This window comes from Bos grunniens, chromosome 28, assembly GCF_055505025.1.
Source record: "Bos grunniens cultivar Pamir isolate PY7600 chromosome 28, Bosgru_T2T1.0, whole genome shotgun sequence".
Classification (NCBI taxonomy): Eukaryota; Metazoa; Chordata; class Mammalia; order Artiodactyla; family Bovidae; genus Bos; species Bos grunniens.
The window spans coordinates 37084999-37099082 of record NC_141192.1 but is presented as its reverse complement, the minus strand read 5'-3'; the positions used below and the strand labels follow the sequence as shown (position 1 = coordinate 37099082).

Here is a 14084-nt window from a genome sequence, read left to right as displayed (position 1 = left end):
GTTCATTATGTCAAGTGTCTGCTATAGGTTCTCTGTGAGAGTCTTTGGAGAAGGCAATGGCACCCCACTCCAGTACTCTTGCCTGGAAAATCCTATGGACGGAGGAGCCTGGTGGGCTTCAGTCCATGGGGTCGCTACAAGTAGGACATGACTGAGCGACTTCACTTTCACTTTTCACTTTCATGCATTGGAGAAGGAAATGGCAACCCACTCCAGTGTTCTTGCCTGGAGAATCCCAGGAACGGGGGAGCCTGGTGGGCTGCCGTCTGTGGGGTCGCACAGAGTCGGACATGACTGAAGTGACTTAGCAGCATGAGACTCTTTAGGCACTAAATTCAGGACTCATTTAAGATTGGGGTTCAGTTTATTTCATGATTTCCTATATCTTATAGAAACTACTGGCTTGAGAATTCTAGAAGGAATGTGGCTCTTCACATTTTGAAAGAAAAATGTCTTTTGAAAAAAAATTCTGATATTTCAGCGGCTATTCCTAGTGAGGGGAAATTGCACAAAAATATATTTGATTTAATCAAAATTATATCACCTTCATTTTTCTCTGAGTTTCATTGTTCAAAAAAAATTATATAGCGAATGTAAAGTGAAAGAGAAATAGACTGATTTTATTGTTAATAATTTTGTGTAATTTGAACTTCTACATGGGTGATATTTGGAAATTTTTGTTAACGAAATGTAGTAGTTCAGTTTGGAAAAGTTAGGAGAAAATAAACAAGTACTGAGGAAATCATTAAAATAATTCGGGTGTTCGGGTTTGTCCATAGCCTGTAACAAAAAAAACCCAAACGAACTTTATGGCCAACCCAATAAAAATGTCTGCCCCGAAACCAGCAAGCCAATGTATTGTATTTTATGATTTCTCATTTTGCCGATTAATTGATGGTATTTTGCTATTAAGTTTGTTTTAAAATGAAACTAAAAACCTCTCTCGTCTGCGTGATATGATGTTACCTGGTCCCACTCATCCCACCAGCTCACTGCCTCCCACCCAACCTTGACCCAGACTCTTGGCAGTCTCCTGTTACAGCAAACCAACAGTTAAAGCCCCTCCCCCAAATTATAATCCCCTCCCCCAGTACAAAGGTGACCATTCTAGAAACTTCTTTACTGGAGGGTGGATGGGAGTGAGAAGGATACGACCACAGGAGTGTTTGGGAGGCCATGTAAGAAAAGTTGCCTTTTAATTTCAAGTTAACATTGTGTTGGGAAATAAAAAGCCCTGCCTTTTCAAAAGTGCTCGGGTAACAGTGATGACACTGGCCGTTGTGAGGGGCTTCCCAGGTGGCGCTAGTGGTAGAGAACCCACCTGCCAATGCAGGAGATATAAGAGACCTGGGTTTGATCACTGGGTTGGGAAGATCTCCTGGAGAAGGGCATGGCAATCCACTCCAGTATTCTTGCCTGGAGAATCCCATGGACCTGGCAGGCTACAGTGCATAGGGTCACGTAGAGTTGGACATGACTGAAGCAACTGAGCATGCCCAGCATGCACGGCCATTGCAAGAATTAATATGACTGAAATCAAATGTCTGTCACTGTGAAAAATCACTTTAGTAGGATGCATCTGAATTCTATGGGGTGCTTGTTAGGTGTCAGATTTCTGGACTCCCCGAAGTTCCAAACCAGAAAGTCTGGAGGTAGAGCCCAGGAATCTGTATTGTTAACAGACAGTCAAGTGATTCTCATGCAAGAGAACTGGAACTGTATCATGAGGAACACAAGCCTAGGTGAGATCTCCATTGCTCCAGCTTAGAAAGATATGGTGTAGGGATTTCCCTGATGGCCCAGTGGCTAAGACCCTGCCCTCCCAACGCACAGGGGCCGAGTACTATGCCTGATCAGGGAACTAAATCTCTCATGCTGCAACCAAAGATCCTGCATACTGCAACTAAGAACCAGTGCAGCCAAATAAATTTAAAAAAGAAAAATATACCATATGGAATCTTAGTAAAAGACCGTGCTTTTAGTTTAAATTTCACAGATAATAATATTAAGGAAAAATGACCTTTGAGTCAGAATCATGTAGGCAGCAATAAATATAGCCCCTTACATGAACAAATCTATCAGCTCAGTCTGTAGTAGGTCAATGCATGTTACAGAATGTGAAAATAAGTAATGGATGAATCAATCAATCTGTCATTCAGTCCTAACTTTTGAACCTTGAGTTAAGTGATTCTCTGTGTAAGGCTTTATAACTCTAAAATTTTACATGCCACTAAACTTCATAGTATACTGTATTTCTGTCAGCTTTCAAGGTTAATATGATACTGAATTCTATGGTTAAAGAGTAAAATCTAATGGAAAAATTCAGCTTTTTTTTTTTTTTTTGCCATACCACATGACATGTGGGATCTTAGTTCCCCGACCAGGGAAGGAACCTGTTCCCCCTGTAGTGAAAGTGCAGAATCTTAACCACTGAACGACCAGGGAAGTCCCCCAGATCAGCTTTTAATGTATTTGTCTTCACCACAAATTGGGGAGCTGTGAAGTTAACACATACGTAAGACAGCGTAAGAATGGAATTTCCTTCCTCACAATTAATTATGAGAAGTATTAGATGTTTCACATGTCTATCATGTTCCTTTGACTTTCACTGGCAATCCCCACTTTAGAACTGAAATGGTTTCAGTTTGACTTTTAGGAGGCTGAGCTATCAAGATAAGTATTATCCCACTCCCTGATCTCTGAAGGCTTAGTAAACTGTCAGTCAAACAGCCAACACCGTGGAACCTGATGTAAAATGATCAGAGGGGAAAGTTTGAATCACCTCCTGTTCACTACGTTGGCCAGGGAGGGATCCTGCCATGGGGTTATGAGGATGGCCACGCACAGGACATCTGGCAGGTGAGACTGACAGCAGCTTATGAGTCACGGAGCCTCGTGGCCTGGGGGAGGACGATGCTGCACGCCATGCAGGGTCATACAGGGGCTGCGCTTGGGAACAGAGTGAGCAACCAGGGGCTGCGGGTGACAAGGCTGTCCTGTAAACGGGTGTGTGCCCCAGGGCTCCTGGGGAAGGATGTAATTGTCTGAATAACTCAGTGGTCTGGCAGGGAACCGAAACCCACAGCTCAGGAATAAGCAAGGGTTGTGCCTGATCCCCTTGAGAAGGAGAATTGTTTAGCTGGGGTCTTGTCCACAGGAGCAGAGCGAGGAGGGGAACTTGTAACTGGGCCGCTCAAGGTCCTCCTGGTTTTACCAGATGTAAACAGAATGTAATATTAAGTCTTCATTTTAGGCCTTATACTACAGAGCATGTGCTTTCTTCATCAAGCTGAGCATCTTTTTTTTTTTTTTTAATCCATAGAAGAGGAGTGTGATCCAATTACTTTGAACTGCCCAGCAAATTCCGATGTGCAGCACCAGGTAAGAATAATGCCAGTTATATTTTTACCCCTAGGCACATGGTAATCCAACTAGAATTTATTTAGTAATTATCTTCTAGAGCTTTAAAAATAAAGAACAGGATCTTTGGATAATAAGTGTGGAAATGATCTTCAAGCATCCCAGTAATGTGGTGTGTCTATATAGCTTCTGTGACTTTTAGTAACTGGGTAGCTTTACTCTACTCTTTGAAATAAATATTATCCATATGCCAACAACAGACCATCAGTGTTATTGAGTTAGAAAGGAAAGTTGCTTTCTTTTGCCTGTTGTTGGTATGCAGTGGATGGGAACTTTTTCTTAAAGCCTCAACAAAACTGGGTAGTTTCAAGACATTTTTGTAATGTTTTATAAAACTTTTACTTCATTCAGATACCAAGTTTTAACATATTATTTAATTGTCCTTTTACAAAATACAGCTGTTGTTTTCTGCTTTTAGAAGAGTGCTTGTTTTTTGAAACTTCAGATCAGACAAAAATGTACCAAAATGTTGAGAATCACTTGGCACCTTCTACTATTCACCTTGCGAAGGACAGTAAGTCCCCTACATAGGAATGAGATCTGTTCTGAGAGCGGTTTGTAAGTCTGATTTGTTCATAAGTCCAGCAAAGTTAGCCTAGGTACCCAAATAACATAATCGGCTGTATAGTACTGTACTGTAATAGTTTTATAATACTTTTCATGCAAATAATATATAACAAAGCAAACACGAAAAATAAAACATTTTTAACCTTACAGTATGGAGAAGGCAATGGCACCCCACTCCAGTACTCTTGCCTGGAAAACCCCATGGACAGAGGAGCCTGGCAGGCTGCAGTCCATGGGGTCGCTAAGAGTCGGACACGACTGAGCGACTTCACTTTCACTTTCCACTTTCATGCATTGGAGAAGGAAATGGCAACCCACTCCAGTGTTCTTTCCTGGAGAATCCCAGGGACAGGGGAGCCTGGTGGGCTGCCGTCTATGGGGTCGCACAGAGTTGGACTCGACTGAAGCGACTTAGCAGCAGCAACCTTACAATATAGTACTTTGAAAAGTACTGCAGTATATAGTACAACAGCTGGCGCTTCTTAGCACTACCAGCTGTATCACTGCTGCTTTTACGTTTGCTTCCGACATCATGCGCTTGAAATAAAGGTACTGTACTCCTGACTGCATACAGTCCCGTACAGTAAAGCACACAAAAGCACAGCCCCTTGTAGAAGATGCACACACATGACCATGTACATCAGACACGTGAACTAATTTATGTGATTGGACATGTGAACGCACATTCACATCTTTGAAAGTTCTCAATTTGAAGGTTTGTATGTAGGGGACTTACTGTACATCCTTCCAGAAGCGTCTTTGGGTCACCGTGTGTTTCAGTTGCTTCTGATACTTTCCAGTCTATCTCTGTTTACTCATTCAAAGCTCATTGGCAAAACTACACAATTCCTCACTATAACTATAGTTAGGACATTAAAAGTCTCAAAAAGGATGTCTTGCCTCAAGACAGACTGGCTGGGTCCTGCTCTGTCTGTAATACCAAGTTAATTGCTAACAAGACTGATTTGAAGCTTGCCTTGCCTGGAGAATCCTATGGACAGAGGAGCCTGGCAGGCTGTGGTCCATGGGGTTGCAAAGAGTCGAACACGACTGAGTGATTAACTTTTTTTTTTAGTCTTGCTGTTAAAGCATCAGCCAGTAATAAATCAATAATACTGATATTCTTAGATAATCAAGTCACTTTTGTCATAGACTTATACAGTAGTTGATAAGATAAGCAATTTTAACCATAAACACAGTTCTCTTGAAAATTGTCAGTGGTGCTACTTCTAACTTTAACTTGGCAGTCTTTAGTCACCAATTGGAAATACCATTTTCTTATTTATTAATCCTGATACTCAGCATTTTCCTTGGAATTATAACCTGATGCTGGACTTCGACAGTGACTGAATTTCAACTATTTTAGTGAACTTAAATGGCAACCCACTCCAGTGTTCTTGCCTTGAGAATTCCAGGGACGGGGGAGCCTGGTGGGCTGCCGTCTATGGGGTCGTACAGAGTCGGACACGACTGAAGCGACTTAGCAGCAGGTTCACTGAAAACTTAGTATAAGTTTTTCCTTTCTTACAATCCTTAATTTGTTTAACAAAGTTTTGCTCCTCACATTTTTTTGCGACAAGATACGAGAATGTTATGGTGTTTGTTTAGCGTTAGGGATTTTCCAAAATCATATAAGATTAGATACAGAATATGTTTTAGGACACTATTCAGTATATTTTCTAATTTTAGTATTATAGTTCTGGTTTGATCAAGTATAGACTATCTTCAAAGATGGAAAAAAGATTTTTCAACTGAAAAAGCAGGGTGCGTGCTCAGTCACTTCAGTCGTGTCTGATTCTTTGCAACCCTGTGGACTGTAGCCCACCAGGCTCCTCTCTCCATGGGATTTTCCAGGCAAGAATACTGGAGTGGGTTGCCATGCACTCCTTCAGGGGATCTTCCTGACCTGAGGATCAAACTCATATCTGCCTGCGTCTCCTGGATTGCAGGCAAATTCTCTACCCACTGAACCACATGGGAAGGTCCCCCACCCCAAATAGGGGGACTTATTTGAGATTTTTATTTAAGTTCTGTTTTAAAACAGGATGTCATATATTCCTATAAAAAGTAGCACTTTTTATTTCCTATAGAAAGTACTACTTCAGTTGGTTATTTCTTTGAATAATCTGTAGGACTTGTTCTAACCGCTAGGTATCCAGAAAGAATCTTTGAAACCAACTTGGCAGTTAGAACAAAGAAAACTCACTAGGGGAGAAATGTTAAAAAAAAAACGACAACAACACAACACTTCATTTTCTGTAGCTCAGACTTTAAAAGCAAGTTGAAAATACATTCTTTAGAATATTTATCATTTGCTGTTTCTTTGATTTTTCTAATTTATAAACTAAAATCCATTTCTATGTAAGATCTAAATTTTAACCAGGTTTTTTGAATGATGTCAAGGGAAGACATTATGATGTCCTGTTTATCAAAAATGGAAAACTGACATCTCATAAAATTTCATAAAGAATCCTTTTCTTTTAGTAAATTGAAATCAATACCCCAGCAATTAGAATTATCCTACTTGTCCAGTTTGTTACAGTTGGTACTTACCAAGTCTGTGTCCTGAGCTTGGGTGTTCTTAGATGTGTAATACTCAGGGTGGGGGTTGAGGCAATGGGGGGAATAAGGAGGAGACCAGACCCAAGCAGAGCTTCTAGACTCGTTGAACAGCAGTGTACACAGCTTAGATTCTAGATGTGGCTGTGGTTCAGCTGTTTAAAAAAAATTTCATGGTTCTTTATGTTTATAGAAAATATTTCCCAGAACCTTTAAATCAAATAATAAAATTTTAACTACATGCACACATGTGTGGCAAATGATAGCAGAGCAAAATTTGTTTCAGTTTTTAGTTAAGAATCCATGCCAAGAGGAGACCAAGATAATAAGAAAAATAGTAACTATGAGGATGCTAAGTTGGAGTTAGAGGTTATGAAAAAATTACTTTTTCCTCTGTTTATGCTGGTTATTTGGTTTTACCAAACTGTAATTTTTTTAAGTTTTAAAAACCACATTAAATTATTGATATTGGTAGGGTATTATTGATATTATATTGATACCATACCATATTGATATGGTATTATTAGTGTGATACTAATATACGATGTTGCTAATAAGGAAAACCACCGTAAGGTATATAGGAATGCTCTATATTATCTTCTCAAATTTTCTGTAAATCTAAAATTATTTTGAAACATACATACACACACACATATAATATTTTTTTTAATTTATTTTTCTTTTTTGGCTGTGCTGCACAGCATGTGGTATCTTATTCCCCTGATGAGGGATGGAAACCCCACCCCTTGCAGGGGAAGTACAGAATCTTAACCACTGGACCTCCAGGGAAGTCCTGAAACATACACATATTTTAAAAACCAAACTAAATAGAATTTGGAATCTAGAAAAATGAATAAACTCATCCAACATTCCACCACTCTAATATAATTATTTTTGTCATTTTGATGTATTCCTTATATATTTTTATCTGGATAATTATTTTTAAAAAAACCTGTTCGCAGACAATTTTGCATCTTGCTTTTGTTGTATAATATGATCTCACAAGTTTTCATCCAGTTTGAAAACTGGATCTCATTTCATCCAGTTTGAAAACTGGATCTCATTTCATCCAGTTTGCTGCACGGCCTTACCGTCCATCAATGGCTGCATGATACTGTCACCTCTGATATTTACTGATCACAGAAATAGACTTGAGGATGTGTGCCTAGGGGCAGGGTGAGAGCAGGCCTCATAGAAGGAATGCTCTGAGGAGAGTCAGCGACAACTAACTTTGCCTGGTGCTGAAGTATTGGCAGATTGAGGCAGTGAGGCTGGAAGATCATTTGGATCCAGGACCCTAGAACCTTAAATGCCAGAAGGAGGCAGATGGAAGTATTGGTGGCTTTCAGGGATGGTTATGTGACCAAATCTGGGACCCTCGGGAACTGGAGAGAGATGAGACTCGGCCTGTGAGCAGAGAGGGTGCTACTAACAATTTCAGTAGAGGATTAAGGGGGAAGATAAGATTTGTGTGTTGTTAGGATTGAGAGTGGGAGATGGGTCAGATGGTAAAGAATCTGCCTGCAATGCAGGAGACCTGGGTTTGATCTCAGAATCAGGATCCCTTGGAGAAGGGAATGACTACCCACTCCAGTATCCTTGCCTGGAGAATCCCATCTACAGAGAAGCCTGGCCGGCTACAGTGCATGAGGTCGCAAAGAGTTGGAAATGACTGAGCGACTTACACTTTTCAGGATTGAGAGTTGTCTGTTTATGGACTGCAGAAAAAGGAGATTGAAGTCTGTAGAGTTGAGATGTGTGGCAGGAAGTGATTGGTTTAAGATGCCTGCTTCAGGAGGTTGCAGTTGAAGCCCGAGAGGAGGATGGGACTGTCAAGGAGAGAGTCCTTGTTGAAAAGCAAAGAGAGGTGCCAAGGATGGAGCCTTGAGGAACACTTCCATCTGGAGTCCAGAGGAAGAAAAGGAGCTGAGAGGCAGAAAGAGGAGTGGCCAGAGAAAAACGCTGTCTTTGGTAGAGGCATCTGTACTTTGCAACACTTTCCTGGTTTATGCTCAAATGTTTGCTGATGGTCTCATTGTCTCTCCCCACAAGCCAGGGACTCCTATGTCTTTTGGCTCATAAGTGTATCCTCAATGCCTAGCACATAGTAAGTCTCAATATATGTACGTTGAATAAAGACAGAAAAAGGTCAGGGTTGGATGTTGCTTCAATGCCAAGGAAAGTAGTGTCAGCAGCATCTTGTAGTCAAGGGCAGGCCCTACAAAGACACATTTGCATTTGTCCTTACTTTCAGGAAGGACCTTTTAGGAAGGAACTCAGTTATAGGGACAAAAACATAATTACAAAAGGCTTGAGGAGTGAGTGGGTGATAAAGTGTCAGATTTACTAAGGTAGCAAGGAAAAGTAGTAAGCTTTTATTTAAAGCTGTTGGAAAATATGGCAAAAGTTTCTTTTTCTAAGGATGGGAAACAACAGATTTTAAAGGATATGGTGTCACCAGGAGTGTAGAGATTAAATGTTAAGAGGGAAAAGAGAGAGAAGTGGAATAATTAATGGGATTTGTTTTCCCTGGGAAGGCAGAGAGGATTAATTTTCTTAGCAACTATCTACCAATAAGTCCTTAGCATTTTCTATTGGAGAAGACACAGCACATTGATTTCCCTAAAGGAATTTGTAATCTGGCAAATGAGATATATGTACACCTATGTTAGATAAATAAAGATACCAAAAACACAGAGAGAGGAGTTGTATTTTAAAAGTAAGAACTTCAACTCTTTTTCAGAGGTAAGATGAAAAGAAGGATTAGATGGGAGAAAGATAGAAAATTCTTTTTTAGATGTAAAGGCAAGTAGTTGAGTTGAGTTGAGTTCAGTTCAGTTCTGTCACTCAGTCGTGTCCGACTCTTTGCGACCCCATGAATTGCAGCACGCCAGGCCTCCCTGTCCATCACCATCTCCCGGAGTTCACTCAAATTCACATCCATCGAATCGGTGATGCCACCCAGCCATCTCATCCTCTGTCATCCCCTCATGCCCCCAATCCCTCCCAGCATCAGAGTCTTTTCCAATGAGTCAACTCTTCGCATGAGGTGGCCAAAGTATTGGAGTTTCAGCATCAGCATCATTCCTTCCAAAGAACACCCAGGACTGATCTCCTTTAGAATGGACTGGTTGGATCTCCTTGCAGTCCAAGGGACTCTCAAGAGTCTTCTCCAACACCACAGTTCAAAAGCATCAATTCTTCGGCGCTCAGCCTTCTTCACAGTCCAACTCTCACATCCGTACATGACCACAGGAAAAACCATAGCCTTGACTAGACGGACCTTTGTTGGCAAAGCAATGTCTCTGCTTTTCAGTATGCTGTCTAGGTTGGTCATAACTTTTCTTCCAAGGAGTAAACGTCTTTTATTTCATGGCTGCAGTCACCATCTGCAGTGATTTTGGAGCCCCCAAAAATAAAGTCAGCCACTGTTTCCACTGTTTCCCCATCTATTTGACATGAAGTGATGGGACCAGATGCCATGATCTTCGTTTTCTGAATGTTGAGCTTTAAGCCAACTTTTTGACTCTCCTCTTTCACTTTCATCAAGAGGCTTTTTAGTTCCTCTTCACTTTCTGCCATAAGGGAGGTGTCATCTGCATATCTGAGGTTATCGATATTTCTCCCGGCAATCTTGATTCCAGCTTGTGCTTCTTCCAGCCCAGCATTTCTCATGATGTACTCTGCATAGAAGTTAAATAAGCAGGGTAACAATATACAGTCTTGACGTACTCCTTTTCCTATTTGGAACCAGTCTGTTGTTCCATGTCCAGTTCTAACTGTTGCTTCCTGACCTGCATGTAGGTTTCTCAAGAGGCAGGTCAGGTGGTCTGGTATTCCCATCTCTTTCAGAATTTTCCACAGTTTATTGTGATCCATACAGTCAAAGGCTTTGGCATAGTCAATAAAGCAGAAATAGATGTTTTTCTGGAACTCTCTTGCTTTTTCGATGATCCAACGGATGTTGGCAATTTGATCTCTGGTTCCTCTGCTTTTAGTCAATGTCAAATTTGAGTTGTGCCTTGAATGATGACATGTGGATGGAGCAGGAAGAAAGGAAATCCAGCAAAGATATCAGGTTCTAAAGAGTTTGTTCCATTCATATAGCACTGAGGCCATAGGCCTTCTTGAACTTGGTAGTGGTGTGACAGTGTTTGATAAATGGGAAATAGATTGTAAGAGGGTAGATGATGACACTTCCATCCATCCATCCACCCACCCACCCATCCAGCCAGCCAGCCACCCACCCACCCACCCATCCACCCAGCCAGCCACCCACCCATCCATCCACCCACCCATCCATCCATCCATCCATCCATCCACCCACCCATCCATCCATCCATCCATCCATCCACCCACCCATCCATCCACCCACCCACCCACCCACCCATCCATCCACCCACCCACCCATCCATCCATCCATCCACCCACCCACCCATCCATCCATCCACCCACCCATCCATCCATCCATCCATCCACCCACCCACCCATCCATCCACCCACCCACCCATCCATCCATCCATCCACCCACCCATCCATCCATCCATCCACCCACCCATCCATCCATCCATCCACCCATCCATCCAGTATTTGAGTCCAAGAATGTATCACCACTACTGTTAAGTGCTAGGGATGTACAGTGATGCACACTTAGAGCTTTCAGTGAAATTGAGCGTTTTTAAATCTCCCACATGGAAAGCTGAATCAGAATGTTTAAGGTAAGAGCCTCTCCCTTAGATTCTCAGAGCATCTCAGCACAGGACTATAGAGAGAAAAGAACAGAGAGAAGACACTGATTGAACTCGTTCAATAGGTAAGCAAGCTTCTTACCTGTTCAAGAGGGACAGACTTGTTTCTCCCACTTCAGCATACCTGTCTCTCACGGTCCATGTTTTCTCTAACTGCTACCATAGGAGGTGCTGCTCCAGAGGAGGTCTGGAGGACCCAGATCTCCCAGGCACTTGGAAGGTCCCGGAAGAGTCTTCCTGTGAAATGATGGGATGGAAATAGACTCTTAGAAACGTTATTCTCATAAGTGGCTTGTCCAAGCGGTGGGTAGGAAGAAAGACTGAGGCCAGGAGACACCAAGGGGCTATTGCAGTCACCCAGGAAGATCATTTGCCTAAGGGCCTGGGTGTGGTTGTGGAGGGAAGAGTGGGGAGTGTAATTCCAAGACATCCGTGTTCGCTTGCTGGGGCTGCTGTCATGAAGCACCACAGAGAGGGTGGCAGTAACAGCAGAAATGTTTCACCGTGTGAAACCTGTAAGTCTGAAATCAAGCTGTGGGCAGGGTTGGTTCCTTCTGAGAGCCATGAGGATGTGCCAAGTCTGTCTCCTGGGTTTGTAGCCAGTGTCTGTTCCCTGTCTTCCCCCTGGGTGTGGCTCTCTCCTTTCACATTTCCCCATTTGGTAAAGACACCAGTCATACTGATTTAGCACTTACTTTCATGACCTCGTTTGACTTAATTACCTCTATGAAGAGTTGTCTCCAAATACAATCACACTCTGAGGTGCTGGAGTTCGGACTCCACTCTATATCTTTTAAGGGACATCATTCAACCTCTAAGAATCCTTGGGGGAAGAAAGAACAAAATAATACATTTTGGAGATGTCAGGGGTTCAGTGTCTGATAGGACTTGAGACTGCAGAGGAGGAAAGGATTATAGATCTGCTTCAGAGAGTCCCAGCAGGTGAGCAGTGTCTAGTAGGGCCACTGTTGAAAACTAAGAAAACAGCTTCTCTGGGAACTAGGAAAAAAAGTGAATTTGTATTTTTTTAAGCTCTTAAAATATCCCCAAGGGACTTCCCTGGCAGTCCAGTGGTTAAGACTTCACCTCCAATGCCCGGGGTATGCGTTCTATCCCTGGTCCAGAGCGAAGATCCCACTTGCCTTGCAGCCAAAAAGCCAAAACTTAAAACAGAAACAATGTTGTAACAAATTCAATAAAGACTTTTAAAAAAATCTTTAAAAGATGCCATCAAGCACATCATAAATGCTTTATGGGTATGTAACAAATAAATAAGATTTACTGTGAATGAATCTATACAATACAGAACCTTTCTACTGATAATGGTGTGGCCAAGAAAAAAATCACATAGGGAAAGAAAATCACTGGAAGGGGAGTGTCCAGATTGGGTGGGAGTTGCCATTTATAACAGGGAATCAGAAACAAGCTATGTTGTGTTCAGGGTGCCAGAGCACATGGTGAATTTTTGAGAAGTGTTACAGGAAGCAGCATGAAAGGCTGTAGATGTGAAGTCCCCAGGGACGGAGAGCATGTGCTAGTCCAGATTCATGGCCTGCCCTCCTCCACAGCCCCAGAGGCCACGGTGTATCCGTGTGATCTACAGAGGACTCTCCAGCAAGGTTCCTCCCTCCAGAAACCACATAGGGGCTGAGCGGGCTGGACATGCCCACGGGCATCTAGGCTGTTGGGGGTTCCCAGGACTCTCTTCTGTACAAAATCAGTCCTGTTATTTTGGGGGCATTAGCAAGACCATCAGGAGAAGGCAATGGCACCCCATTCCAGTACTCTTGCCCGGAAAATCCCATGGACAGAGCAGCCTGGTAGGCTGCAGTCCATGGGGTTGAGAAGAGTTGAACACAACTGAGCAACTTCACTTTCACTTTTCACTTTCATGCATTGGAGAAGGACATGGCAACCCACTCCAGTGTTCTTGCCTGGAGAATCCCAGGGACAGAGGAGCCTGGTGGGCTGCCATCTATGGGGTCACAGAGTCGGACACAACTGAAGCGACTTAGCAGCAGCAGCAAGACCATCCTGCCAGCCATCATGAAATAGAGAGGCAGGTGAGGGAAGGAAGGGAACTGGGCCGTGTTGCAGGAGCTCTGAGCTTCCAAAACAGCACAAGGAAAAGCAGAACCTTCCCAAACCCAGAATTAGTTTCTACAAGCCTCATAGGTGATTCTGATGTGCCAACTGCCTCCATCCAAATGAAATCATTGAATGGAAGGGAGAAAGTGTCTGGCCATGGGTTAAGCTCACCTATTGCACAACTAGGTTGATGTCTGAATAATTTTAATTTACATAACACAAATCTGTAGTTGCAGTTATCATGAGATTAGTCTCAAATGACCCTCTTATCCTTCATTTGGTTTATTCTCTCACCACCCTACCCTTCTTGGCCATTTGTGGGTAACCTATGAGCATGGCATGGAGCTTCCCTGGTGGCTTAGATGGTAAACCGTCTGGCGGCAATGCAGGAGGCCCAGGTTCGATCCCTGGGTCAGGAAGATCCCGTGGAGAAGGAAATGGCAACCCACTCCAGTACTCTTGCCTGGAAAATCTCAGGGACAGAGGAACCTAGTAGGCTACAGTCCATAGGGTCACAAAGAGTTGGACATGACTGAGCGACTTCACATGAGCATGACACATCACTTTGCACATAGAAAGTACTTCAAACATTGGCTCTGGAAAGGGGCAGGGTCTTATACCGTCCATTGGCTGCTATTTGATCCAGCACTATAGGCAGCAAATTTGAGGACAGATTTCAAAACTTAGAAGAGGGACTTCCCT

General features: G+C 42.7%; 1 protein-coding gene across 1 annotated transcript in view; it reads left to right on the top strand.

Moving 5' to 3' along the window:
* The window catches only part of EDARADD (EDAR associated via death domain), a 67057-nt gene that overhangs the window by 22881 nt on the left and 30092 nt on the right, over positions 1-14084 (top strand). Inside the window, exon 4 of the mRNA XM_086382806.1 lies at positions 3323-3381. Coding sequence (XP_086238932.1) covers positions 3323-3381 — 59 coding nt within the window. The remainder of the gene's footprint in view (positions 1-3322; positions 3382-14084) is intronic.